This window comes from Lissotriton vulgaris, chromosome 9, assembly GCF_964263255.1.
Source record: "Lissotriton vulgaris chromosome 9, aLisVul1.2, whole genome shotgun sequence".
In the NCBI taxonomy this organism is placed as follows: Eukaryota; Metazoa; Chordata; class Amphibia; order Caudata; family Salamandridae; genus Lissotriton; species Lissotriton vulgaris.
Genome location: NC_141697.1, coordinates 141,533,411 through 141,561,071, shown reverse-complemented (window position 1 = coordinate 141,561,071; position 27,661 = coordinate 141,533,411). Strand labels below are relative to the sequence as shown.

At 45.2% G+C, this 27,661-nt stretch overlaps 1 protein-coding gene across 1 annotated transcript in view; it reads right to left on the bottom strand.

Annotated features, from left to right (window-relative positions):
* Positions 1 to 341: 341 nt before the first annotated feature.
* EHD4 (EH domain containing 4) overlaps positions 342 to 27,661 on the bottom strand; it is a 197,566-nt gene continuing 170,246 nt past the window's right edge. Inside the window, exon 6 of the mRNA XM_086937222.1 lies at positions 342 to 5,164. Within this exon, the coding sequence (XP_086793348.1) occupies positions 4,628 to 5,164 (537 nt within the window). The 3' untranslated portion in view covers positions 342 to 4,627. The remainder of the gene's footprint in view (positions 5,165 to 27,661) is intronic.

Sequence of the window (27,661 nt, the reverse complement as noted above, 5' to 3'; positions counted from 1 at the left end):
TCTCAACTGCTAGGTATAGGGGCTTTTTATGCCTGAAAAGACCATGGGGTAGTGCCCACTTCTGACTTTTAAAGCTATTGTATATTTTTAATACAAAGTTCCCAATCTAACCTAGCCTAGTACCGCAGTGGAGTTCCTAATGATTAGTGAATGAAAGACGACAATCTTGTGTACTATTTTCACAAGATTTTACAAGCAATAACATTCTATTTCAAATGACCTTTACATTTAAAACACTGAATAGATTTGAAATGCATTGATCGAGAATTTACATATGCAATAGAGATTTTCACAAATGAATAACAGACAAATATGGAAAATGTTTCTTAAAGTAAAAACAGTTTTCAAAAGGCACACTGCTAGTTTATTAATATTTCAATGACATAACACTGCACAATCTGAATTATTAATGCTCTATTTTGCCAATAATTCATTTCTAATTTTTTTTTACAATAAATATCTGTATTCAAAGAAGAGCAATATAACATTTCAGTTAAAATGTGATTGGTAGAACAAGTTTTCAAATCAAATTCCAGAAAAAACATCAATTCTCCATGTCCCTAAAAAGTAGACATTATCTACAGTTATAAAAAAGAAAATTCGAACTTCTCTGACCATAGTTTCTCCATGTTTTAAGCTTTCAACATTTCCATAGATGTTGAACTAAATAAAGACAATACTGTCTTTAAGGGACGCAACATGCGATACACTCCGGAGTTTGTAGCAAGCCCTTCATTACATGGTTATCCATTTCTAAATTGGGAGAGGTGTAAACTGTTTTCTGCATTCTGTTTTATAAACATGTATACTTTTGTAATTGTCTTTTTTCTAAGTGAATGAAGCCATTCTTTTCAACTGTTCTGTAATATGGTAGACCGCCTTCTCAACAGTATTGTGTAATTCCGCGTTCCAAATTTCATGCAATCACCCACCATTCATGCACACCTTACTTTTATGAGATTTTCTTAATGTTTTACTTATTAATACAGTAACTCTCACCTCCAAAGTGAAATAGCACATTTACTAGAAAAACAGAGTGCTCATGTTGTAGTCCAATCCACGTCCACTAGAGTATGTATCGTCTGAAATTGCGCTCAGAGCAGAGCTCACTAAAGGAACTTTAAATGAGCACCTAGCGCTGCTTTCAATGCTACAATAGCAAAGGGTAATACACAACAATGCAACATTTGAACTAAAAACCCAAAAAAACACATGGAAATGGGTGCTAGCAGGTGGAAACAGCATGAACATTATTGGTCTGGCAGAGGTGTATACACATAGGTGCCCCCCAACACCCATCCCAAAAACAAAAGAACAAAAAAAATAAGGTAGAGCAGATTTGTAAAGTTTTAGAACAACAATCATTTGCCTGGGTTCTTCAGGCACTGTTGCACTTAAAATGTTGAGGGTGAAATCCAGAATGTGAATCATGTGTTTAAGGAAGTTATTTAACCTCATCATTAGGTTACCTACATCGAAAGGTCCCCCATGAGCTATGATTTTGAGGCACTGTGCCAACTACGAAGGATGATTCTATGGTAAATAAGTAGTAGACTACGATCAATGAAAAATACACTACCCTTCCGGACATACTCGGAAGCTCGCAGGCCAGAATACTGTACTGAGGGGGCCTCAGAGCTTGGGACCCCCCCACCCCCCACTGCGGGCCCTGCAGGGGCCTTTGTTACGCCACTGAGTCGATTAGTATGACTTTGAAGCCATTACAGCCAACAGAAAGCACCGGAGGTTCAATTATGTTCAATCAAATTGAATACAACAGTGGAGAGACAAGCGTACATCTTGTTTTTGGGCTCCTTTAAAAAAGGGAATCAGAGGAGAAACAGGACTAGAAGGTCAAGAATACTCGTATTAGGAATGTTATTTCAGAATTCAGATATCACAAATCGGGAGGTGAGTGGTATATTACAGAAATTTTTTGAAATATGTTGTGAAGTCCTACTTATAAAATGAATACGGTGGCGTGGTTAGAGGGCAGGGAGAGTGAAATAGCCTTCAGCGGCAAACTATCAAAGTAACTTAGCAACTTTAACTCTGCAACACGGGCAAATAAAGCCTTAAGTTAAAGTAAACAGTAGCACTTGAACTGGCATACAAAAAGAGGTGAGGTGAAGTTACATTATACGGAATCTGTATTCCCCTGGATTTTAGGAACGTAGGGCTAGCATATTATATATATATATATATCACAGATGTATACACACACACGCATACAATCAGTCGCTCTGGGCCAGGAAAATGTATATTGTCTTCTGTGGCAAAATATGAAAGTTCCTCCTCTCTGCTAAAATGTTTGCAGTTTAAACTACTGAAATACTACTAAAGAAAATAGGAAGTTTAGAGACTAGCACCTTTCAAAGCATTAAAAATCTAATAAAAATAAAATTTGTGGTCTGTGAGAGGTAAAGCTCTAGTGGGTCACAAGTGTTCAGAGGGCCATTTTACGGAGTGTGTGAATAGTAAGATGTGTTCGAACTTAAGACAGACCAACACTACCAAGGAAAAAAGAAAATGTAACTAAAGTAGGACGGTGCTTGAAAAAGACAGGTAGGAAAGAACATTTCCCCTAAATACAATAGGAAAGTGAGATTCTTGAAAGGTTGGTGAGTTGAAGGGAGTAAATCTGATGTGTTAAAGGTGCAGTCAGTGACAGTACTAGGAAGAAAAAGGAAGAGCTAGGGCTGAAAGAGAAGGGTGGTGATGAGTTAAATGTACACATACGATTAAAATGTGTTCATGGATACACCATACTATTGTATATCTATCTGTACATTGTAGGTGTAAAATACTGTAGGTATGGATGCCAAGGCCAGGCAACCCATTGGTGCCTTTCATTTTGCTTTCAATGTAAAAATAATAATGTTTTTATTCACATTTATCCTAAAAGGTTGGTTCGTCTACTCTCAAGAGCATGTCTATCAATTCAATCCTAACTGTTGTCAAAGGTGGGTCAATACAGATAACATTGAGCCACTACAATGGTATACTGACAGACAGAATGTTTAATGTGGTGAACAGTAATACAAGCGAGTGTTCCGAATCAAATCTAAAAACAGAAAAAGCTGTCTGTGTGAGAAATATTTACATCATCGAGGACTTGAATTGACGCATTAATCAATACACCGAGATATTATACATACTGCTCAATAAAATATATATCTTTTGTTAAAAAGTAATGTAAGAAAACAGAACTGCAGCGTCACATCCAGGCATAGACTCTGGGTCTAAAGCTAACCTAATCAACGTATGAGGAAATAGCAAGCGAGCATTTATTGCTATTCTGTACAAAGCTGCTTTACTAGTAGAATAAAGGTAAAGTTACCACTGTAACAAAGCAGAAAAAATAACCTATGAAATCTTATTACACTAATACATAAAGTAATAAAAGGCTTGTTAAAATGAAAAGTTTAATTAATACATTCTCGATTCTTCATGTTGTGTGAAATTCTAGATAAACATGGACATGTTCGAAGAGCCCCCTAGACTAACCAATGCACATGCATACAACTGTTCCCCTACATCACAATCTGAGAAGCTCCTCAGTCTTTTCTGAGGTCTTCACATTTAGGAGGGTCATACCCATTCATAGCCTTCTCCCTTGGAGGCACTTGTACTCTAAATGGGGATGCACTTAGAAATATGTTTAATATGATAAGTTGCCTCCCATGCCATTGGGAATTTGTAAATGCGATTTTCTAATATGTACACAACTTTGCAGCTCCGTAATAAATATCCTATGCGTAAAAGCAAGATAAACCTGTTCTTGCAACTTTAACCAACTTTATAAATATGTCAAAATTGTTAATTTTCAAATGGCAATGATTTATAAAAAATAATGGCAATGGGAGACCAAAGCTTGAAATGCCGGCTGGTAGTGCCAGGTTTGAACCCGGACCTCTTTGACTTCCTGCCTTAGCATTGTACCTTCATACTTCTAACCTTCAACTTCCCCATTCTATAACAAACATTTGTTGAAACTTGAAGCGCCTTCACGTCATTCAAGTCCCATAAAGGCAAGCATATAGTAACCTAAAAAAGATGAAAGTTTAAAGAACCAGTCCCCCTCCTTTCAATCATATATAAATTATTAGCTCGGGGCAGAAGTAATGAGCAGGATGCTAATTCAGAATGATCCTTATCTTTCTTTTTGAACCACTGAAAATATGGGCCAGATATTTAGTCCTGTGTCTGTGAAATGTTGATGCAGCTATAAGGCACAAGTGAGAAAGCTTTAACAACTCAGGACGAACAGAGATATAGGAATATTGAAGTGAATTTAGCTTTATGTTGGAATGCTAATAAATATTGTTTTTAAAACTATGCTTAGGATGATAAGTCACACCTATGATGGGATGCTGGTGATTTTAATAATGGAATGGTTGCTAAAGTTAATGTAAACATCATAATGTCAACTTTTCATATTCTGAGATTGAAAGCAAATTATGACTATTGGAAATGATGCCCAGATTTCCACCACCCCCTTTTGTACCAGATTTCTCACTTAGCACAGGCCTGATTTCAAGGTTTGGTCATGTTTAAATACCTAAAACAGCATCAGAATTAATTTACACTTAAAATGTCCGAACACTGTTCCTCAACTCCGATCTCATCACTCCACATTATAGACTGGTTTTCTGTGAGATGGTGGAAGAAGATGGATGGGCAGTTCATTCGGTAGCTCGTACCCTTCTAGTTTAATCTTTATTAAGTGCTTTGCCAAGGCAAATTCCTCATCATCCAACATTCCATCTTTATCGCAGTCAGCTAACTTCCAGATCTTCCCCAGGACACTGTTCGGTAGCTTGGAATTTACCATTTCTTTCTTGGCACTCACTCCAGAGATCTTGCCATTTATTGGTGACAACATGTAGAAAAGTTCATCATAGCTAGGTTTGTCCTTGGCAACCACCCATTCTTCTTCTCCCAAACCTTCTCCAGCACCTTCACCATAGCCTTGACCAAATGGCCCTTCCATTGTTCCTTCAAAGGCCCCACCGTGTACCATCTGAGTTGGCATGCTGGTCTCTTCCTCGCGAATCATGCTCATCAAGGAAGCAATTTTATTTGCCAACATGTTGTCTACTGCCTCAATCAACTTTGGCTTCAGTGTATGAAATTTAGAGAAGTCGTACGTCTCCAATTGCGCCTGTAGAACACAAAGATAAATTGGTTAATTACAAAGAATTAAAATACCAGCCATGTTTAAATTGAGATTACCATCCTACCTAATCGTTCCATAGTAGGAATTACGAGTGAAATTGAGATTGTTTTTAACACTTCACATTTTAAGAACATATCTACTTGGGGATCTGAAACAATGACTTTGCTAAATAGATGGTGTTATAATCTGATGTGAGGTTTTCAATTGCCTTCTTTAATAAGAATGCCAACAGATGGAAAATGGAAGTTCTGCTACAGCAACAGGTGGATTAGAAGGCATTTGGTTGTCTGTTGTGTTGTCTCTTTAAGAGATTTAACTTCATACTTACACAGCAAAATAATTCACACCTGGAAACACTACAGTACTCTCATTTTCGGAGATGTGACAACATTCAATTTCCCCTCATATCAATCTCACTGGAAACAACACAGAGCAATTCCAGTTTATATTTCCGAAATTCTCCTTGCAGATGGCCAATGTGATACCTAGAATTGGGGTAATTATCCAGACCAAACAACAAGGGTGAGACTGTGTTTTAAAAATGTCCTGTTATGACAGTACTTTGGTGGAGGCTTTCTGGCCTTGAGACAACTTCTAAGGGAGAACTACTTCTCCTTTACTTTGCAGTTACCTCTAGGTGCACTGTAGCCGTCAGAGACCAAATTCAAATTTTTCAGGAACCATCAGAATTGGAACCATTTCTCGCAAACATCTCACTACAAGGACACTGAGTTATGACTAGGTAGCTAAACATGTCCTTGCTTGCTCAATCTCAAATCTTTTTGCTGACGGCACCTGCTAACTATATGCATTATGGATGCATGTATTTACCCCATGAGTTAAGGATGTTCTTTAAAAGTAAATGGTGGTGTAACTATATGTGAATTTTAGATCAACATAGGCTTCATCTGCAGTGCAAGATTTTGCTCTCGTAATAACATTTTGTGAGCCGTTTGGTGTGTTTAATACTGGGGATTCTCTTTCGAAAGTCAGATTTTCAAGTGTTTACATGGCTATACATTGGCTAGCAGTTGAGTTACTAACAGTTAGGATCATTAAGGGGTTTCAGATAAACATCTACAAAGATTATGGACTCAACAGTTTGGTAGGGTTGTTTGGGGGAGGGAGATGCGATTAAATAGACAGGGTTGTTTCGTGGGTAGGTTTTTTTGTTCCATTGTAGAGCAATTTGATCTATGTTTATTTTCTCCTTTGATTTTTATTTTATTTTCTCCCATACTTTTCTATTGCCGAATATCTATCCAGTTTTCCTAGACCTGGACAGGTGGTAACATGGGTTCTAAACTAAATAGGATAATGGTATGCTCGGGTTAGGCTGACAAATTGTCCTACAAGTCGTGGATGGAGTGTTATGCAACACTGAGTATAAAGAGTTCACTCTCTAGTTATTTAATACCTACATCTATGCTTCGAGTTGTTGAAGTGATTACATTTTAAAGGAATCCGGTGACCATCTTAAAAGGATTATTTAAAACTGTTTTTATTAATATTTAAAGCAGCTATATCATACAATTGACATGTATTTCTTTTAATGACAATATTCTTCATTACACTTATGGCCATTCGTATCATGGTCCTGTGGGTTAGTTGTTCGATTTGGATAATACAATAGTACTGTGACCTCTGTCTTTTATTGAGACCATAATATCACTTGCATTGCTATTAACCTGTTTGCTACCTCTCTTCTCTGGTGTTAAGAAAACAATGTATGGTCCTTCACAAGGGCGCATTACCTTACTAGAAGTAAAGGGAAACTGCTATCACTAGCTGTTGTGAATATGCTGCACTTATCCTTACACTACAACAGTGTAAATGATCTGAATGTACAAGGACTTGCTGTTGTAATAAAAATGAAAATAAAGTTTAAAAATATATATATATATTCTGTATTACATATCGTAGTCAACAAGCCAACTACTTTAGGCTTCATACTATGATAATTGCCATCAATTTAACACCTCAATATTGTTCAAAGAATTCTGCTTTTGTCACACTTTTCATGTGCCGGACCACCCAACCAGTCCTGATCGTCCTGGAATAATGAATTGCAGTTAATACACAATTTAAATATGGCCTGTAAACTAATGAGCTCACCACCCCAGTTCCAGTGCAATCCTGGAGACTTACAGGCATCAAATTATGGTGTTGACAGTAATATTATCTACACTTAAAGATGGGTTGTACCCAATAACTTGCGTTCATGAGGGCCTGGCGGGTCAGTCAGTTAACAACCAGATCATGGGTGCCCAAGCCATTTGGTCTTCAAATAAACGCTCATCTTGTCGCATATTTTTCCCATTCCTCCACAGTAGTCTACTCCACCACATCTTTAAGCCAACCTTCTATAGTTGGAAAACTGCTTTTTATTTAATAGCTACTCATTTTTTTGTCAAGGACAAAGCCTGACTAACCTAAAAGGTTATGTTACTAAATGTGCACAGGAGGCTCATACACAGAAAAATAATTGGACTGATGAGGTGTTTTTTGAAGCTAAAGGATAAAAGAATGGGGTAGTAATACTACTAGCCAAGAAATCTGAGCTCTTAGTGATTTCTGCTCAAACAGATGAGTAAGGTACATGGCTGATTACTAAACTGCAGAAAACTGATAAATATATGATGTCAATGTCCAAACACAGAGGTACTGACTTTTGGACGTGGCAGAGTGAGAAGATGAGCAACATTCCACCAGAGTCTATGTTGATTTTTGGAGGAGATTTTAATGTACTTCTGAACAGGATACTTGACAGACAATATACAAGTAAATATTCTCTATCCTTAATCTCACAAAATGATGAAGGATCTTTACTCACAAGGTCAGCAAAAGAACTCTAATCTGGATGGGAAAGATTTTACATTTTTTCATATCCACATCATACATACTTGAGAACCAATTATCTACTCGTCAATGCCATTAATATACCTATGCTTCAAGATGCAGGGCTATAACCAACTGTAATATTTGACCATGGGAAATAACAATGTCACGTTCTTGACTAACCCCGACCTGAAATGGTCTTCCGAAGACTGAATGACCTTTTGAATGAATATCGATTTGTTCTTGGGTGGGTTAATATATGTTCATATTTTTCTCTGCAAATATTAGGGGTTGTAATAAAGTTACCAATCATACGTTTTATTATTGGTTTTATGAACAGGAGAAACAAGAATATACACAATACAATATTACAACTGAAATAAGAGGTTCAGCAACTGAAAGAATGGCAGACATACTACGGAGTCAGTTTTATGGTCTATACTAGAGAAGTCTCTAATGTGGCTCAATGATTAGAGCGGCAGACCCTGATGCAGAGGTCTAGCCCGGGACCAGGGTTCAATTCCCCGCCTCGGCGGGTCTTGGGCTCAAAATTCCACGGACCTGATAATTCTCGCCTCGTGCCTATTCCAATCATGGAGTCCCACTCTGCAACTCTGGGCAATAGCTTGCTTAACCTCCACAACGGCCCCCACAACGCTAAGGATGCCTAGCCTCCACCTTGGGGGTGCCCAGGAGTGGACGCCTCACAGGGAAAGCCAGGATGGGTTCCACAGCGGTATTCGTACAAGCGCCTTGAGACACTTGCGGGTGAGTAGTGCGCAATACAAGTATCAATTTACAATTTACATTTAAATACAACCAAATACTCTGAAGCAAATAAAGCAGCTAAAACTTTAGCAAAATATATAATGTTTAGGAAGAATAGCTCAAAATTACAACAATGAAAAATTCCAGGAGATTATGCAAGACTATCCCAAGAAACACTGCAAATGTTTTAAAGATTACCATGCTGAGCCTCATACCACAAATTGACCAGTATCTGCTAAAGCTTGGGCTTTTTATCATAACTCACTTAATTTGGGAGAAATTCTCGGATTAAGAAAGGGATAGATTATGGAGACCACTAAAGATACAGAAATATCAAATGCTAATAGATCACTAGCAATGATAAAAGGCACCGGGATCTAATGGAATTACAGTTCTATATATATACAGGCCTCTAGTACCTTAGCAGACCTCCTGCACAAGCCTTATCACAATTGTGCAATCATCCAGGGAACTGTTTTGGCGGAGACAGTAGTGGTTCTTCCCAAAGAAGGAAAGCTAAATATCCTACCAAAAGATAATATGGTCAATTTCTTTTTTATCCACTACAAAAAGTATGCAAAGGTTCTAGCGAGAGATTGGAATTGGGCACTCCACATTTGTTTCATCTCTCACCACCAGATTTCATGAAGTATATGTTCTTGAGTAATTTCAGGCTTGTTAAGCATTTTCTAGAAAGCTCTAAATTAGTCTGATAATGTATGGCTGTTTCAAAGCTTGATGCCCAGAATGTTTTGATAAGGTTTCATGGTTCTTCTTAGAATCAGTAATACACAGATTTAATAATTTTGAAATTAATCAAATTTATCAATGACTTTGTATTATGAACCTTACGCAAGGGTTAACTATAAAACCTTATTGCAGCTGTTGGGAATTGGCCAAGGGAAGTGATAGTGATTCCCACTTATCCCCACTTTAAGTGATTGAAACTCTTTTGGAATGCATATCCATCACAACATGACACATATAATAACCATGGAGAAAGGGTTATACAAATTAGTGGCATAGGCCAATGGTAACTTGGTCATGACAAAACAAGCTCAATACAGCCAATTCTGAGTTTTATAGAAAATACACCAAAATCTCTGGATATTCCTCAGATAGGAAAAATCAGAACGAAGGCACTTTAATATTTATTGTAACTAATTATGGTTTCAAGATCAACTTGTAGAATCTTTCAAACAGAATGAAAGCCATATATTCAATAAGATAATGAAAATAATAAGCTCATAGTTGCCTAAATTCTAGACTCAATGGAGCTGTTTTAAAGCATAAAGTAGATAATTACTGCCGTGATTCACAATGTAACTAGTATGTCACCTCTATGTTTGTCCACGAATTCTGGACAAGATGGTTGAAATGTGAACAGACCTTTTATGAAATTCCTCAAAACACAGGAAGCTAATTGGTTTCACAATTAAGCAGAGAATATCTCAGAGTGAATTGAAAAAGAGAATTCACTAGTGGAACCTACCATATTAATCTTCTTTCTCCTTTGGGAGGAAAGGTGATTATCACACTCTAAATTGGTTCTCTTGGGCATGGTCAAGTCCCTACTCTGTTTTGATATATTGCGGAGGAATAGAATAAAATTATTCACTCATCAGTCAATTTAGCAAGACAGGAAAATTTGCACTGATGGGAAACAAAAATACTGGAAAGAATGGGATGAAAGAGGGATTTAATTACTTGAAAAATTAGATTAAAGGGAAAATCAACTCCTTTGCCCTACTCCAACAAAAGTATGGTCTAGAAAATACCAATTTTTTTTTTGCAATTCTTAAATTGAAAGCGAACAAGAATAAAATGGAGGCACATAATACGCCCAGCTTTATATGTGACCAGAAGGACAAGTTAGTTGCCTTTGGGTAAAGCCTTATCTTGTAGAGATACGATCTAGCTGCAGATTCCTTCCCTTTGAATTTCCCAAGCATCAGACTGGATCCCAAAGATTTTTCTTAGAGCAATACCCTTGTGTGCCGGCAGGTGGCGTCGGTTGGCACAGCATGACGTAGTCTGTGTTGTCTCCGCTGTTGTGACGTCCGTGTCACCTATACAGGTGCCACCTCTGTGCGCTGATGTCAGTTACTTTTAACGACTTTCAACGCCAGAAGCACATAGCCATGAAGTGCACTGACACTGGTGTGTTTCTGATCAACTAGGGCCCTGAAAGTGGGTTAGCCTTGACCCTATAAACCTTTCCACAGTGCAGGGAGGATGGGTGTGCCAGTAAGGAATCTGGGGCTAAATCAGGTCTCTACCAGATAAGGCGTTAACAAAAGTAAGTAACTAGTCCATCTGATAGAGATATCGAGTCACAGATTCCTTACCTTTGAATAGATACCCATGCAATACCAACCCCAGGGGAGGAGCTACGGAGAAGTTTAGCCCAGGAAATCCTGTAGGAGAGAGCGGCCAAAAGGGCTGTCCCTTCGGACTTAACTACCCAGGTCGTAGTGCTTGGTAAAAGTGTGCAGGAATGCCCACGTGCTACCTGACAAATATCGCAGACTGGAACTCCAGGTTGCAATGCCTGGGTAGCAGACTTAACTTAGGTGGAATGAGCCCTTAAGCCTTCAGGAGGCTGCATTTTACCCAGAGCATAGCAAAATGTGATGCAGAGGATGACCCATCGCGAGATAGTCCTCTTCTGCACCACACAACCTTTCTTTGATCCACCGTACCCCACAGAGTTGGTTGTCCACCCGGAACTCTTTAGTGCTGTCAAGGTATAACGACAACGCTCTTTTTTGGATACAGATGGTGGAGTCACTCCTTTTCTTTGGAGAGGTGTGGAGGAGTGTAGAAAGTGGGCAAGGTGACAGACGGCCCATGTGGAATGATGTTACCACTTTTGGTAAGAGAGAGGCCCTAATACGAAGCACCAACTAATCAGAGAAGATGGTCAGGTAAGGAGGTTTGGGTGACAGGGCCTACAATTCGTTCACCCTTCTGGCAGAAGTTATTGCCACCAAAAAAATGATGTTTGATGGTAAGCAGCAGTTGCACAGAGGTTTGAATGGAGCACACACCAGGAAGGTGAGAACCAATTTAAGGTCCACTGAGGCATGATGAAAGGGGCAGGTGGAAACATATGTACAAGCCCCTTTAAAAAAATCTATTTTCAATAGGGGATTTAAATAAAGGCTGGCAGCCGCAGAAAGGCAGACAGGGCCGAAAGTTATCCCTCGAGAGTGCCCAGTGCGGAGTCCTACTGAGCAAGGGTCAAAATGAAAAGAAAAATAAGGGAAAAGGGACGCTGACAGAGGATCAATAGACTTTTCTGTACAATATTTTACGAATTGTTGCCTCAAGCAGGCTTAGAGTGACACCTGGCTGCTAAAATAACATTATAGACTTCGGGAGGAAGTTCGAAAGTTATCAACTGCCGCCACTCAATCTCCAAGCAAGAAGGCATAGAGTTGGCAGGATCGGGTGGAAGACCCTCCCCTGCTCCTGCGACAGAAGATCCTCCAGAAGGGGCAGCCTGATCAGAGGATCGATGCTCATTTGGAGAAGCTTGGGGTAGCAGACTCTCCATGCCCAGTCCGGTGAGTGAAAAACGACTTTGGCCCGTTCGCTCCCAATCTTCTTGAGCATTCTGGACAGGAGGGGTATTGGCGGAAAGGTATATAGGAGGCCTGTGTTCCACTCGAGATAAAAGCATCTTTGAACGAGTGCTGCCTTGGAAACTTCAGCGCACAAAGCACCTGACATTACTCGTTCTCTGCGGAGGCGAACAAATCTAACCAATGCTCTCCCCACTGTTTAAAGAAACCTGATGCCACCTAGGGGTGGAGACGCCATTCGTGATTCGCTAGGCATCGATGGTTGAGTTTGTCCGCCCTGGCATTCAAAGAACCTGCCAGGTGTTGAACCACCAGGGATATGCCCTTCTATTTCAGCCATGTCCAGATAAGCAGGGCCTCCTGACAAAGAGTCCATGACCCAACCCACCCGGTTTGTTTCAGTGCCACATGGTGGTGGTGTTGTCCATGAACACTTGAACCATCTTTCCCTTGATTGAAGGAAGACCAGAGTCCTCTGCTCTCCACCTCTCCCACATGATCGCCCCATCTCAGAAGTGACACATCTGTCACTGTGTGTCTTGGTTGGGGAAGGGAGAGGGATCTGCCTCTGACCCAATTGCGGCCGTTGAACGACCACTACAAGTCCTGGGCATTTTTCTCAGAGATCTGGACCATGTTGGAGACTTCAAATCCCACAGCATATGCCATATGGCATGTGTGACTAGCAGGATGGAGGAGGCCATAAGGCTCAGCAGCCTCAAAGTCATACTAACCAAAATCTAGGATAGAGGCTGAAACGTCTGTATAGTAGCCTGATTATCTCAGAGCCGCCATTCGGGAGACTATGCCTAAAACTGCACTGTGTCCAGAACAGCTCCAATGAAAGGGAGAGTCTGAAAGGGAGTCAAGTGTGACATCAGCACGTTAATAGTGAACCTCAGCAAATGCAGGAGGTTTGCCGTAGTCTGGAGGTGGGATATTACCGACTATGGCGGTTTTCCCTTTAATAGCGAGATAGGGGAAGACTGGCACCCCTGATCTATTCAAACCATTTCAGCTGGATAGGGGCACCTGACAAGGGTGACCCGTTCCCACTTCTGTTTTCAGTCTCCATGGAGCCAGTGGTGGAGACCCTGAAATCGCATTGGTTGTCCATGGGACACATCACTGGAGGACATCAATCAATCAAACTCAGCACCTATTTTGCTAAGTGTTGGGGAAATCGTGGGTCTCCATATTAACCTCGAAAAATCTAAGTTGTCCCCCCTGGGGAGTTTGATCGGAGTGCCGAGAGACAAGTTGCCTGTGGTGGGGTTTCCCTGGATGACATATGATGTGCGCTATCAGGGAGTTTGTTTGGCTCATACTGCCCCGATATATCTAGATCTTAATATTTGAAAGGTGCTGGAAGAGATAAGCCCCTCGATTCGATTTTGGAGGGACTGCCTCGTCGCTTATTGGCAAGATTCAATTGTGAAAATTATAATATTATTATGCGGTCTTTATGCCTTATAGAATACTTTTTATGCGACCCTCCCACATTATTTTCGAACTCTAGATAGCTTAATCGTGGATTTTTATGGGGCTCCAAACACAGAAGGGTTAAACTAACTACTCTACAGAGACCTGGAGTCAGGCGGGCCTTGAGGTTCCTTATCCGGAACTATATTGCATGGTTTATCAGCTGCAGCACCCAGTGCATTGGCTGGATGAGGCCAACAACTGGGACAAACAGCTCCTACTTGGTACTCATGAGGGGAAACCTTTGCCGACCCTCCTGTGTCACGAAGCTACATTGCAGCTTGCCTGCTGCTTTGCACACATTACTACACGTCTTTCTTTTTGGTAATAACTCATCGCTGTGTTTGTTCTCTGCATGTTCCTGGGATTTTGACTGAACATTATGTGAAAGGTTGAACAACAATGCCCCTTGTTATTCTGTTCTGACCAGTCCTTGGCCCTTAGACAAAACATACTGATGCAGCTGTTGGTTGGACAGCGTACTTGGGTTTTTAGTGGGGTGCACAAAAAAGTGACACACACTCGGAGAGGGACCTTTCCAGGGAGAAGAGCACCCATGATGTAGATCCACCATCTTTAGGCTAAGGTATGGGGTCTGCTGACAAAGCCCAGAAACCTTCTATTATATAATAATACTTCTTAGCAAGGGGAGGGAGGTTAGACACTATAGAACTTTCTCCATTGTCTGTTTAAGATGACTTCTCACTTCATGATTTATGGATTGACTGCTATGCTGACAATATTTGTACTGTGCATTTTCCTGCTTGTTTTGGTACGTATTATGTATGTTAGGGCACGCTAGTTAAAATAAATATTTTAAACTGTTTTGTGTCTCCGTCCGGTCTTATTGTGGACGAGTACAAGAGAGTGAGCGAAAGGTGTGTCTTGTTACCACGATTCCGAAGAGATCTGTGAGTGTTGTGTTCTGGGGTGTCTAGTCATTAGTTTCTCTCAGTAGGAGAGCAAGTGAGACACTATAGCTGGTGGGTCCTGGGTACTAAGGTGGTAGGAAGACTCAGTCCCTATACACCAAGGTCCCATTTCCTGCGCATAGTTTTGTATTGTGCAGAATCCCTGCAACATGGCGCCACCAACGATTGGTCTGATACTTATTCACGAGACCCCTGAGAAGTGGTTGTGCTTGGCCACAATCCTCTCACACCGGTTTCCGGAGACGTCCGTGGTGTGAGGGCTTAGCCTCCTATATTTAAGTTTAGTTTCTCTCTGACCCTCTTTTGCGCTTCCGTTCTTCTGTTTTGTTAATCTGCATTTAGTCTGGCGGTCACTATCGTGGCTCCTAATTATGCTGCGGTCACTGCCCACTTGACTGAACATGGAGTCCCTAATGAGGGGCTGCTATTATCTTTGTCGTCGAGGCGGATGCAGGTTATCGCTTCGCGGTTTTCTATTCTTGGTTTACATTTCCAGCTGTGGATGGGAATGAGAAATTGTTTCATGAATATACTGCAGCAACGGTTCTGCCGAATTGTCGTCCTTATAGATTACTTGAAGTTCAGTTGACAGCCTGGGAGCATACCATATGGTTTAGTGGCGTCCTTCCTCACCCTGTTTCTGTGGTGCGGTTAGGCCCCTGGTCAGTCGATAGGGCCACATTGCCTGTTTTGGATGGTTTAACACCACACTGAAATTATCTTAATGTCACACCGCAGAGCTACGTCAATTACATATGACGTTGATTCATATACATAGAACAGTCATACAGTTTATGTCACGTAATATTCAAGAGGCTCCAGCTGAAGCCGCTCCTTAACCACCTGGACATAGTGAAAGTCTTGTCATTAGTCCCATCAGGATTAATTCAGTGATGGGTAAGCGTCCTCAGAATAGGGATGAATTCCCTTACTGGCTTGCAGAATAATTTGAGCAACTCTAAGCTGTTTTTCTCCATACTACACCTGTTGAAAAACACAGGATCCTTACAATGAGTTTACCGAGCGCTATAGTTACCGCTTTAGCTGATTGCACCACCAGGGGGATGGTGTCTGCTGAAACGTATGCACTGTGCTTTGGCACCCCTTCCATGAGCATTCTACCTAGTGTTCTAAAGAAGGTTTAAGATGAACACAGGGCTTGTCCAGCCCTGGAATTGGGGATGAGATTAGAGGACATGTTACCTATTGTTTCCGCTATGATTCTGGCCAATGTCAAAGGTGAAGCAGTTAGCTTGCAAGTGCGTCAACGCCTTTAGGCGGTGGCGGACGTTGATCGGCAACGCCAGTTATCGATCATTATAGTGGATGTATGTACATCATTGGGTCGCAATAGTTTGGGATAAGAACTTATACACGGGTACAAAATAAACCCCCTCAGGACAAGGAGGGTCATTCAGTCTTTCCTAGAAAGACATGGAATAAAAATCAGCAGCAGCAACAGCAGAAGCCTAGCTTTCGTACTGGTTCACCAACACCGAACGTTTCTGAAAGTAGATATGATCTGCGTGACATCTCTAAAATTAAAACACCCAAGAGGTTTCAGGTTCCTGATCCTCATTCTCGTTCCTTTCAGGAATCGTTGGATCAACAGTTCGGCAGCTAAGGACGTCAGGATCGCAGGGAAGGTGAGTCCATTCAACCAAGACGTGACCCGCAGCTCCAGTTTGACGTAAAAGCCAAACCGGAGGAACCACCTCAAAGGCGTGCCCCATTTCAGAAGAAAAAAGTTGCCTGTTTGATTGGAAAGTGTGCCTCAGACAGTGAGAACCCTGCTCCTCGATTGGAGATGGGCGGTAACACTCCTCGACAGCGCTGCGGAAGTTACCATTGTGCGGGAGGCACACCAACAGTGTCAGGGGGCCAAAGCAACTGACACATTCATTACGGTTGAAATAGCGGTCACACGAGTTGCACTCTCTGATGTGCTTTATGAGATAGGCCTCCAAATCGAAGGTGATAATAAACACACAATTAAGGCGGTCTTATGGGACAATCTTACTTCTTCCTATATTTTGTTGGCGGAGGTAGATAGGCCTCCCTAATTTTTTCTAGCTTCTTCTAAAGGGGAAGATGTTATTCTCCAGAGTTTTTCGCATTATGTCTCGGAGGAGGCTAAATAAGTTTGCCCCGGCTGAGTATCGTAATAAAGTGGAGTGGGATATGGAGTCCCCAGCATATGAAATTCCTTTGTGATCCATGCCGCAACCCCAACCACAATAAGTGAAATCTTGACCCAATTGTAATATCATGGTGTAATTTAACCCTGTGTTTCTTCGGTGAATAATCCTCTTTGTCAGATATTGAAACCAGACTGCTTATATCATATTGTTTTGGATTACTGTCATTTAAACAATTGTGTTCGTACCTTTGCGGTACAGAACATCCACAGCTGTACGTTAGTCAACACCATTGTTCGTAAAAAATATAAAACAACTCTTGATATCTCCAATGGATTTTACAGTCGCAATTTGGCTCCTGAGACCAGTGACCTGACCGCATTCAGCGCCCTTGGCAATCATAAAAAGGTATATTTGATTGCCTATGGGGTATTAGAATAGTCTTGGCACGTTTGCGGCTCACATTGGGATTGTTTTACATGAAATTGACCCAGATGCATTCTCTTACGTCGATGACATCTATTTGACGGATATATCAAAAGGAATGGTGGATATGCTTTCTGATCTGCACATCGAAGTGTCTATTAATCGTAAAATCCACACTAATTTGCAGTCATATCAATTATTGTCAGCTGCTCCCATGGTGCCAAAATTCCTGAATTCTTGTTATCTTGAGAGCGTCTGAAATAGCGCGTTTTTACTATATAAATTGTAGCTAACGTTTTTATCGCTAAATTGTTATTTGTCTGCTTTATTCTTGGGGGGCTCACCTGAGTTAAGGGGAATCTATAAATAGGCACTCTGACACCACTGACACACATCTAAACAGCATTGTCATTGTCCTTTACTGCTGCTTTGCCGATTCTCGGCGACGGTGGGCGCCATCTTGAGGGAGGCAGGGAGAGCGCTCTAGTCGCGCCATACTCCCACCCCCTTTTCTACCCATATCATGTGTAGACCGGCCAGACGGCGCAGCGGGCTGGCGCAGCGGGCGCGCCGGACGCGCGCCGAAGCCGCGCCAAAGCCAAGCCCGTCTGCGCCCGTCCGCGACCGGATCGCTCCGGGCGCAGGGCACGCCGTCGGGTTGAAACCCACCATCAGGTACGACACTAACTATTTACTGTCCCTACGCCCCCCACCCGATCCCCACTGTTCTGATTGCCCCCATATTGACCCCCTGTCCAGCCCCCTTGCATGCCCTCATTGTGAATGGACTCCCCCTCTGCTTATAAACGACGCAGCCGACACGCAGGCCCCCTCGAAATTTTATTCCACCTACTTCAAGGGAGGTCTTGTGAATGCCAGGTCCTTAGCCTGCCATTGCCAAGACGTGCACGACTTAATATTAAGCCAAGAACTTGATGCCCTGTTTATTACTGAACGTTGGCTCAATGACTCCTCGAACCCTGATTTGACTATTGCCCTCCCCCCTGGTTTCACCATCTTCAGGAGGGACAGACCTTCCGGTCGAGGTGGCGGGGTAGCACTTATCATTAAGGAAACTTTTCCCTGTCACACATTTGACCTATGTCACCTTAAGGACACGGAAAGCTTGGGTTTTTCTATTAAAATCAACGCCTCATTCTCCTTCTCGGGAGGGCTCCTATATCGCCCTCCGGGCAATCCTACCTCTTTCCTCAACTCTCTGGATGAGGCCCTCGGAGCGCTCATGTTACAATACCCTAACTTCACGCTTATTGGTGACATGAACCTACATATGGAATCACTTGTAGACCCCCATACCAGCTCCTTCCTACAGTCCCTGAACATCTTTGGACTCTCCCAACGCATCAACACTGCCACTCACAGTGCTGGACACACTATTGATGGCATATGCTCCAATCTTTCAACCCTCTCCACTTCCCCTCCGTTACCCCAAATTTGGACTGACCATTACTTCATCCCTTTTGACATTATGTCACCTCTTCCCACCCGATCCAGTTCTAGGCATGCCCAAGCCTCCTTCTCAGTCAACTGGAAGAAAGTGGCCGAACAAATTAAACTGGAGTCAAAACCATTGCCCCCACCTCCCATTGTAACTGGAGATGTCGAAATTGACTCTTGCAACTTTCATATCTGGATGAACCAAATAGTCACGGCTAATTCTGAGCCCAAAAACCATCAAGAAAAGGGCCCTAAGAAGAAAAAACCAAATGCCCCCTGGTACACTCAGACCCTAGCAGAGAGTCATCTTCTATGTCGGAGACTAGAAAGACACTGGAGACAAGCATATGATACGATTTCCAGAACATGTTATGTCCAACAGAGGAAATCATATCTCTCTGACATAAAAACAGCAAAAAAGGAATACTACACCAAGCTTATAATGGAAGCACACCAAAACCAAAAAACTATCTTTACCATAGTTAAGTCTTTCACTCACCCGAAAGCCCTCGCTACCGATATACCTCCTTCAGAGAGTCTTTGCAATCAAATTGCAGATTTTTTCGTCGACAAAATAGTCAACATTCAGAAAGATTTTCCCCTTCCTTCGACAACCCCCTTAGAGGTAACAGTCAACTACCCTCTTCTTTCCACTTTCAAATCTGTCTCCCTGCAACAGACAAGCAAGGCAATCCGGGCCTGTAAATCAGGAGCGCCTACTGATTCCTGCCCCCCCCATCATCCTTCATCACCTGATCGGCACAGTCAATCCCTACATTAATGTCATCATTAATGAATCCCTTGAATCCGGACTTGTACCTGCTGAATGGAAGAAGGCCACAGTAAAACCCCTGTTGAAAAAACAGAACAAATCGCCAACAGATTTGACTAATATGCGCCCCATCTCCTTACTTCCTATTCTTGGCAAAGTCACGGAGCATCTAGTGCATGAGGAGTTAAAAACTTTTGTAGAAGCCCATAACATCCTACACCCTCAGCAATCGGGCTTCTGCTCCGGTCACTCCACCGAAACAGCTTTGATCGAACTTGCTGATTCCATCAAGTTCCTGCAGGATGAGGGCAAGCAAGCTGTCCTCATCCTGTTGGATCTTACAGCAGCGTTCAACACCATCTTGCATGCCATCCTAATTAATCGAATGCGAGAGATTGGCGTGACAGACAAAGCCTTAGCCTGGATCTCATCTTTTCTATCAAACAGGTCTCAGACTGTGTCCCTTGGACCCCACCTATCCTGCGAAAAATTCATCACATCTGGAGTGCCCCAGGGGTCCATACTGAGCCCTTTATTTTTCAACATCTATATGGCACCCCTCTTAGCTGTGATAGAATCACATGGGATTCTTGTCACGTCTTACGCTGACGACACTCAATTGGTCGTCACAATTGACAAACAGCGGACTGACGCTGATCTCCGGTTTAAAAACTGCCTTTCTGATGTTTTTAAGTGGTTAAATACTAACCATCTTAGATGCAACAGTGCTAAGACGGAAATCATCCCATTAGGTAAAAATCTTTCTTTCTGCCCGAAAGATTGGTGGCCCCTAGGATCAGAGGCCCCTCCAAGTGCAGTCCCATCAGCCAGAAACCTAGGCGTTCAATTTGACTCATCTCTTTCTTTTGATGACCACGTTAAGATTACTGCCGGTCGCTGCTTTGGACTAATAAAATCTCTGAAATTTTTTTTCGATTTCCTTCCAATTGCTGCTAGAAAGTCAGTCGCGGTAGCTCTCATACTCTCCCGACTTGACTACTGCAATGGCCTTATGGCCGGAGTGAAAAAATCAACTCTCAGAAAGCTGCAGAGCATCCAACATGCTGCAGCTAGACTGGTCTTACAACTCCCCAGAAGGTCATCAGCGTCTGCAGCCCTAAATTCGCTGCACTGGATGCCACTGCATAAAAGAATCCTCTTTAAACTACTCCTTACAGTTTTCAAAACAATGCAAAATACAGGGCCCCGCTACTTCGCAAATCGTTTCACGCGCTATAACCCCCCACGCTGCTTGAGATCCTCTGGGACAAATCTGGTTCTGATCCCCAGATTCAAATATAAGACCAAGGGTGGGAAATCCTTCAATGTTCTGGCCGCCAAAGCCTGGAACAATTTACCTGTCAACCTCCGATCCACAGATAATGAAAACAACTTTAGAAAACTTCTCAAGACATGGGTCTACCAACAACTAGACTCCTCCGTCCTGGCTGCCATTTAGTTTTTCCCTTTATCACACTCCACTCTTTCAGTTATTCTCCGCAGCTTGCTCAGCGCCATGATGCTCCCCTGGGAGCGAACGTTAGCGCTTTACAAATGCACATAAATATCAAATCTCAAAAATATCAAAAATATCAAAATACCCACCCCCTCAGAGTATTAATCCACTAGAAGGATTAGTTACTCACCCGTAATCCTAGTTCTCTTCCAGGCGTATCCTCAACAAAGTCATAAGCATTAGAATATTCCCGCCCATGCCTCCAGATTCCACCGTCCAGGGACAAGGAAGAATGCTCTTTTGATGGACTGGTCAGGGACATTTGCCTACGCCTTTCCTCCTCTGCCCCTGATCCCGAAGGTGGTGTCCAAGCTACTCAGATCCAGCATGACCATGATTCAGATAGCTCCAGACTGGCCACGGCAGTGGTGGTACCCGGACCTTCTACATCGGTCGGTATTTCCACACAGGAGACTACCTTGCAGGCCGAACCTGCTGACCAAGATGGGAGGGAGGATTTATCATCCCAACCTTCCCTCACTGAACTGGATAGCATGGCTCCTGAGGTCCTGCAATACGGACATTTAAATCTGCCTCCTGATTGTATGCATATTTTAAAAGAAGCAAAAGGACCCTCCACAAGAACGTCATACGCGTTTAAGTGGAAGAGGTTTTTTCTTTGGTGTAGAGCACATCACTTCGATCCTACGAAGGGGCAGGAGGATGTCATCCTCCCTTAACTTCTGTATCTAGCAAGATCTGCTCTTCAGTATGCTTTTATCAGGGTGCATTTATCGGCCATTACGACGTACAGGAAGTCGCCTAGTCAGCCCTCCTTTTTCCAGATGCAGGTAGTCAAGGACTTCTTACAGGGGTTAAAGAAAGTGTATCCCCCTGTTCGAAACCCTTCTCCTCCGGGGGAGTTAAACCTGGTGTTATCAAAGTTGATGGGCCCTCCTTTTGAGCCGATCCAAAGATCTTCCTTGAAGCATTTGTCTTGGAAGGCCGCTTTTCTGGTAGCAATTACATCAGCGCGCAGAGTAAGCGAGATCCAGGCATTGTGTACCAATGAGCCTTACACTGTTTTCCACCATAACAGAGTAGTCTTAAGGGCGCATCCTTCTTTTCTCCCTAAGGTGGGGTCTGATTTTCACATCAATCAGTCCATTTCCCTGCCATCTTTCTTCCCTGATCCAGCGACCCCAGCTGAGCGGTCGCTTCATTCCTTAGACCTTAAGAGGGTGCTTAAGTTCTACTTACAAAGTACCAAGGAAATAAGGAAGACAGGTCAACTGTTTGTTAATTATGGCGCCATGAGAACAGGCTTCCCAGCCGCTAAGAGATAAATTTCGAGATGGATTGTTTCATGCATTACCTTAGCTTACCGGGTGGCGAAAAAGCCCTTACCTTACCTCCCAAGGCACATTCCACCAGGGGAAAGCGGCCACTGTTGCTTTCTTGCATGACGTCCCTATGTCAGAAATTTGCAAGGCAGCAACCTGGAAATCAGTTCATACTTTTACGAGGCACTACTGCCTAGAATCTGATTCCAGGGCTGATGCTCAAGTAGGCCAGGCCTCCTTGAGAAATCTGTTCAGATAGTGTTTTCCTCTATCTTAGCTTGGTTTTTACTTGGCTTACTGATCACGTTTTCTGTGTTCTCCTTAGCCCGCAGGGGGATGAGGTGAGGCTCGCTATTCTATTCTCATGCTTATGACTATTGATGAGGATCCCCTGGAAGAGAAGGATTAGTTACTTACCTGTAATCCTAGTTCTCTTCCAGGGGTATCCTCATCAAAGTCATAAGCAACCCTCCCGCCTCCCCGGGCAAAGGACTATTTTAATTTGGAGATTGTTAACCTCCTTGTTCAATGTTTTTTTCAGTCTCCGCAAAGACTGTGGATCCCCTCAATGCCCCTCAGAAAGAGGGGCATTGAGGGGATCCACAGCCTTTGCTGTGCACCATGCCACAAATCTGTTCCACCTGCAGGCGTATGCCGACTTTGTGGAGGGACGCCTGGCTGCCAGAATGATGTTACAGACTTCAGGAGGCAAGCCAAATGGCCTCAACTGTCGCCGCTCAATCTCCAAGCATGGAGGTGGAGACTGGACAGGTTCGGGTGGAGGACTGTCCCCTGCTGCTGCAACAGAAGGTCATCCTGAAGAGGCAGACGAACCGGGGGATCGACTGACATACTGAGTAGCTCGGAATACCAGTACCTTCGTGCCCAGTCCGGAGCCACAAGGATGACTTGTGCCCGGTCGCGCCTGATCTTTTTCAGCACTCTGGGCAGAAGTGGTATAGGCGGAAAGGCGTACAACAGACCGCAACTCCACTCGCGACGAAAAGCGTCTCCGAGCGAGTGCCGCCTTGGAAATTCCAACGCGCAGAACAGATGACATTGCGCGTTCTCTTCGGTGGCGAATAGATCTAACCAAGGCTCTCCCCACTGCAGAAAGAGGCCTTGCGCCACGTCCGAGTTCAGACGCCATTCGTGATCCATCATGCACTGGCGGCTGAGTTTGTCCGCACTGGCGTTCAGAGAACCTGCCAGGTGTTGAACCACCAGAGTCACGCCCTGATGTTCCAGCCATTGCCAGAGGCGCAGAGCCTCCTGGCAGAGGGTCCACGACCCCACCCCGCCCTGTTTGTTGCAGTACCACATGGCGGTGGTGTTGTCCGTGAACACCTGCACTACACTCCCCTGGACAGAGGGGAGGAATGCCTTCAGTGCTAGACGAATCGCCCCTAGCTCCAAAAGGTTGATATGGAGCCGGGACTCCGCCGGAGACCAGAGGCCTCTGATCTCCGCCTCTCCCATGTGGCCTCCCCAGCCCTGGAGGGACGCATCCGTCACAACTACGTGCTCCGGTTGGGGAAGGGAGAGGGATCTGACGCGGACCCAATCGTGGTCCGTGAGCCACCACTGCAGCTGTCTCGCAGTGCCCTCCGAGATCAGGACATGGTCGGACAGGTTGCCCTGATGCTGGGTCCACTGTAACTTCAGGTCCCACTGCAGAGCCCGCATCCGCCACCGGGCGTGATGCACCAGAAGGATGCAGGAGGCCATCAGCCCCAGAAGCCGCAGCGTCAACCTGACCGAAACTCGGGATAAAGGCTGGAAGATTAGAATCAGAGCCTGTATATCCAAAACCCGCTGCTCGGGTGGGTAAACCCGAAACTGCGCAGAGTCGAGAACCGCTTCGATGAAAAGGAGCTTCTGAGAGGGACACAGGTGTGACTTCGGCACATCGATGGAGAACCCCAGGTGGTGCAAGAGGTTTGCCGTTGTTTGGAGGTGGTTGACGACTGTCTGGGGCGAGCCCGCCTTCAACAACCAGTCGTCGAGGTTGGGGAAGTCTGAGACCCCTAACCGGCGCAGATGAGCTGCGACCACCGCCATCACCTTCGTGAACACCCGTGGGGCGCTGTTAAGGCCGAAGGGGAGCACGGTAAACTGAAAGTGCTCGAGGCCTACCGTGAACCGCAGGTAACGCCGGTGGGCCGGCTGGACGGGGATGTGGAAATAAGCGTCCTGCAAGTCCAACGCTACCATCCAGTCTCCTGGGTCCAGGGCAGCTAAGACCTGAGCCAGAGTCAGCATCTTGAACTTCTCCTTCCGGAGGAAGCCGTTGACGTTCCGTAGATCCAAGATAGGGCGTAGGCCCCCTTTGACCTTCTTGGGTACCAGAAAGTAGTGGGAGTAGCAACCACATCCTACTTCTGGCCCAGGAACGTGCTCGATGGCCCCCTTAGCCAAGAGGGCCAAAACTTCCTCCTGCAGAAGCCGCAAGTGATCCCCCGATACGCGGTGGTGTTGCGGTGGCATGGCTTGAGGGGTCGTCTCGAAGGGGAGGGAGTAGCCCCTCCGGACGATCTGCAGCACCCACCTGTCCGAAGTGACAGTGCACCAGTGAGAGTCTTGATGGCGAACCCTGCCCCCCACTGGCGTCACATGGGCCGAGGAGGGACTAGGAGGGTTTAGAGGCAGATGCTACGGGGGAAGGTGTGGACTGGCCTCGCCGCTGTCCCCGACCGCCTCCACAGCGATTTCCACGGCCACCACCGCTCTGGATGTTAGTCTGCGGCGTGTGGCTGGCGGCACGTGTGGGGGCGCCCCTTACTTGGCCACGAAAGGAGCGTAAGGCACCCGTTTGCTGGCGCGGGGCCGAGAGGCCCAAGGTCTTGGCTGTAGCCCTGGAGTCCTTAAAGCGCTCAAGCGCGTGGTCTGCCTTGTCGCCAAAGAGGCGACGGCCATCGAACGGCATGTCCATGAGTGTATTTTGGACATCTGCCGAGAAGTTGGCGGACCTCAACCAGGCGTGGCGTCTAACCGCCACCGTTGTTGCCATCGCTCTACCTAGTGAGTCGGTGGTATCCAGCCCACACCGGATTGAGTATTTCGCTGCATCCCAACCATCCACAAGAGCTTGGCCGAGTTTGGCCCGTACCTCCAGCAGTTCCGCAACCGTCTCCCACAGAGAGTGGGTGTTGCGGCCCAAGAGGCATGCAGTGTTGGAAGACCGCGGTCCCAGACTAAGGGAGGAGAAGATCTTTTTCCCGTACTGCTCGTACCTCTTGGATTCCCTGTCCGGCAGAGCCGACGGGAATGCGGTCTGGGAATTGGAGGCCTGGATGACCAGACTCTCGGGGGTGGGGTGTGTGGACAGGAAACATGGGTCGCCCGGGGCCGGGCGGTGGCGTCTGGCCACGTTCCTATCTACGGGCGAACCCGTAGCGGGCCTGGACCAAGTGCCCAAAAGAACGTCGAGCTTGACTGCGGTTTAAGGACCTCAGTGAGGAGGTTAGTCATCACGGCCGCGACGGGGAGCTCAAGGCCCAAGGCCTTGGCAGCCCTCATCAACACCACACTATAGGTTGCCCCCTCCTCCAAAGCCACGGTAGGAGGGGAGACAAAACCAGTGTCTGGAGAGGTGTCCAGGCCACTGGCCTCCCCAAGGTCTCCTGCCCAGTCCTCTTGAGACTGACACTCCTTGATCAGAGGGTCCTCAGACCCCTCCCAATCCTCCTCATCGCCCATCTCCTGATACTCCGGGTTTTCAATCAATGGGGCCGGTTCGTAGAAGTAAAAATCTCCAAACAGCATCGAAAGCGGCGCCCAGCGGCGCTGTTCCGATGCCGGAACCGGAGCAAAGGAGGCACCGAGGGCGGCGCCGCCCGAGGACGGCGCGGGAAGTGACACCAGACGGACCGACGCCGGGGGGGTTGTAAGGTCCACCAGATGACGCCTCTTTGACTTCTTGTGCTTCTTACCTGACGACGACTTCGACCCGGAGGAGTGGTGCCGACTCCCGGAGCTGTGGTGGCTCCGTCCCCGCGACCTGTCCCTCGACCTCCCGTGGGACCGGGACCTCAGCGGCACGGGGCGGGGCCGACTGCCGGAGTTCGAGTCGCCTGCGGGACCGCTCCCGCCTAGCTTTCGAAGAGAGGGCCCGGCAGTCGGAGCAGGCCTTGTCGTCGTGGTCGAAGCCTAGACAAGTTAGGCACAGGTGGTGAGGATCCGTGACCGACATCGTGCAGTCGCAATCCTCGCAGTGCTTGAAACCAGGCATCCCTACGGCACCGATCGGAGTCGCAAGACTTCGAGAAATGATCAAAAATTATCCCAAAAAGTTAGTCAAAAATTGATTAGGGTTACTGCTTTTTCCAGATCTGCGCTGGCTGGCGCGGAAAAAAGAAGAACTGACGTCATCACGCTGAGGCCGCGTCTAAGTACTCCGACGACGTCATCACGGCGCCCATGACGCTGACGACGGACGCGGAGCCGCAGAGGACGCCTACCGACGGGCAAGGGTACTGCTGCGCAAAAGTTTCCGGATCCAGTCTGACGCCTGGGGATATTCTAAGGTAAAGAATCTATCAATAACGTGTCTCTTTTAGATATGAAATTTAAACCATCTGCGTAATCTGCTTCTCTAGTTCTGAGACTCTGAGGCCACCGGACTGGTAGCACCGTTGGCTCCAACAGCCCTTCTGCCCTCACACTACTCTACAGATACCCCCGGGGAACATCCTTTACAACGCAACTTTTACAACGAAGTACCATTACGACGCAACCATTACAGCGCAACTTTTACAACGTCTTGCGCTGGGGGGGGCGCTCTAGGATAGGGAATAGTTTCCAACACCTTCCCTACTATCCAAGTGGACTGGAGTTGAAATAGTAAATTAAACTATTCACTATCCAGCGCCCCCCAACGCAAGTCGCAGCGACTTGCGTTGTAAAACCTGCTTCGTAAAGGCATGCGTTGTAATAGCATGCGTTGTAACCTCATACATCCGATACCCCCACTGCTTCCAGCGGCGCCCTCTGCTGGTCTATCCCTGCTGCCCTCATACGGTTCTGTGAGCCTCATTCCTAAGTGCCCCCTGCGTTCTAATTCCGTACCCTCATACAGCTTGCCGATGCCCTACCCACCTGGCCGTTCCCTCCCCTGACATCCTCACACAGCTCCGTCAGTGCCCCTCAATCCTGAACGAAAGCTTTCTCTACTGTTTTAAAGCCGAGTGGGGTCCGTCCTAGCACCGCTCTGCAGATGCACCTCCACCTGGCCTGCAGCGGCCACTGCTGTTTGGGTAATCCCTCTGGCTGTTTCGGCTTCA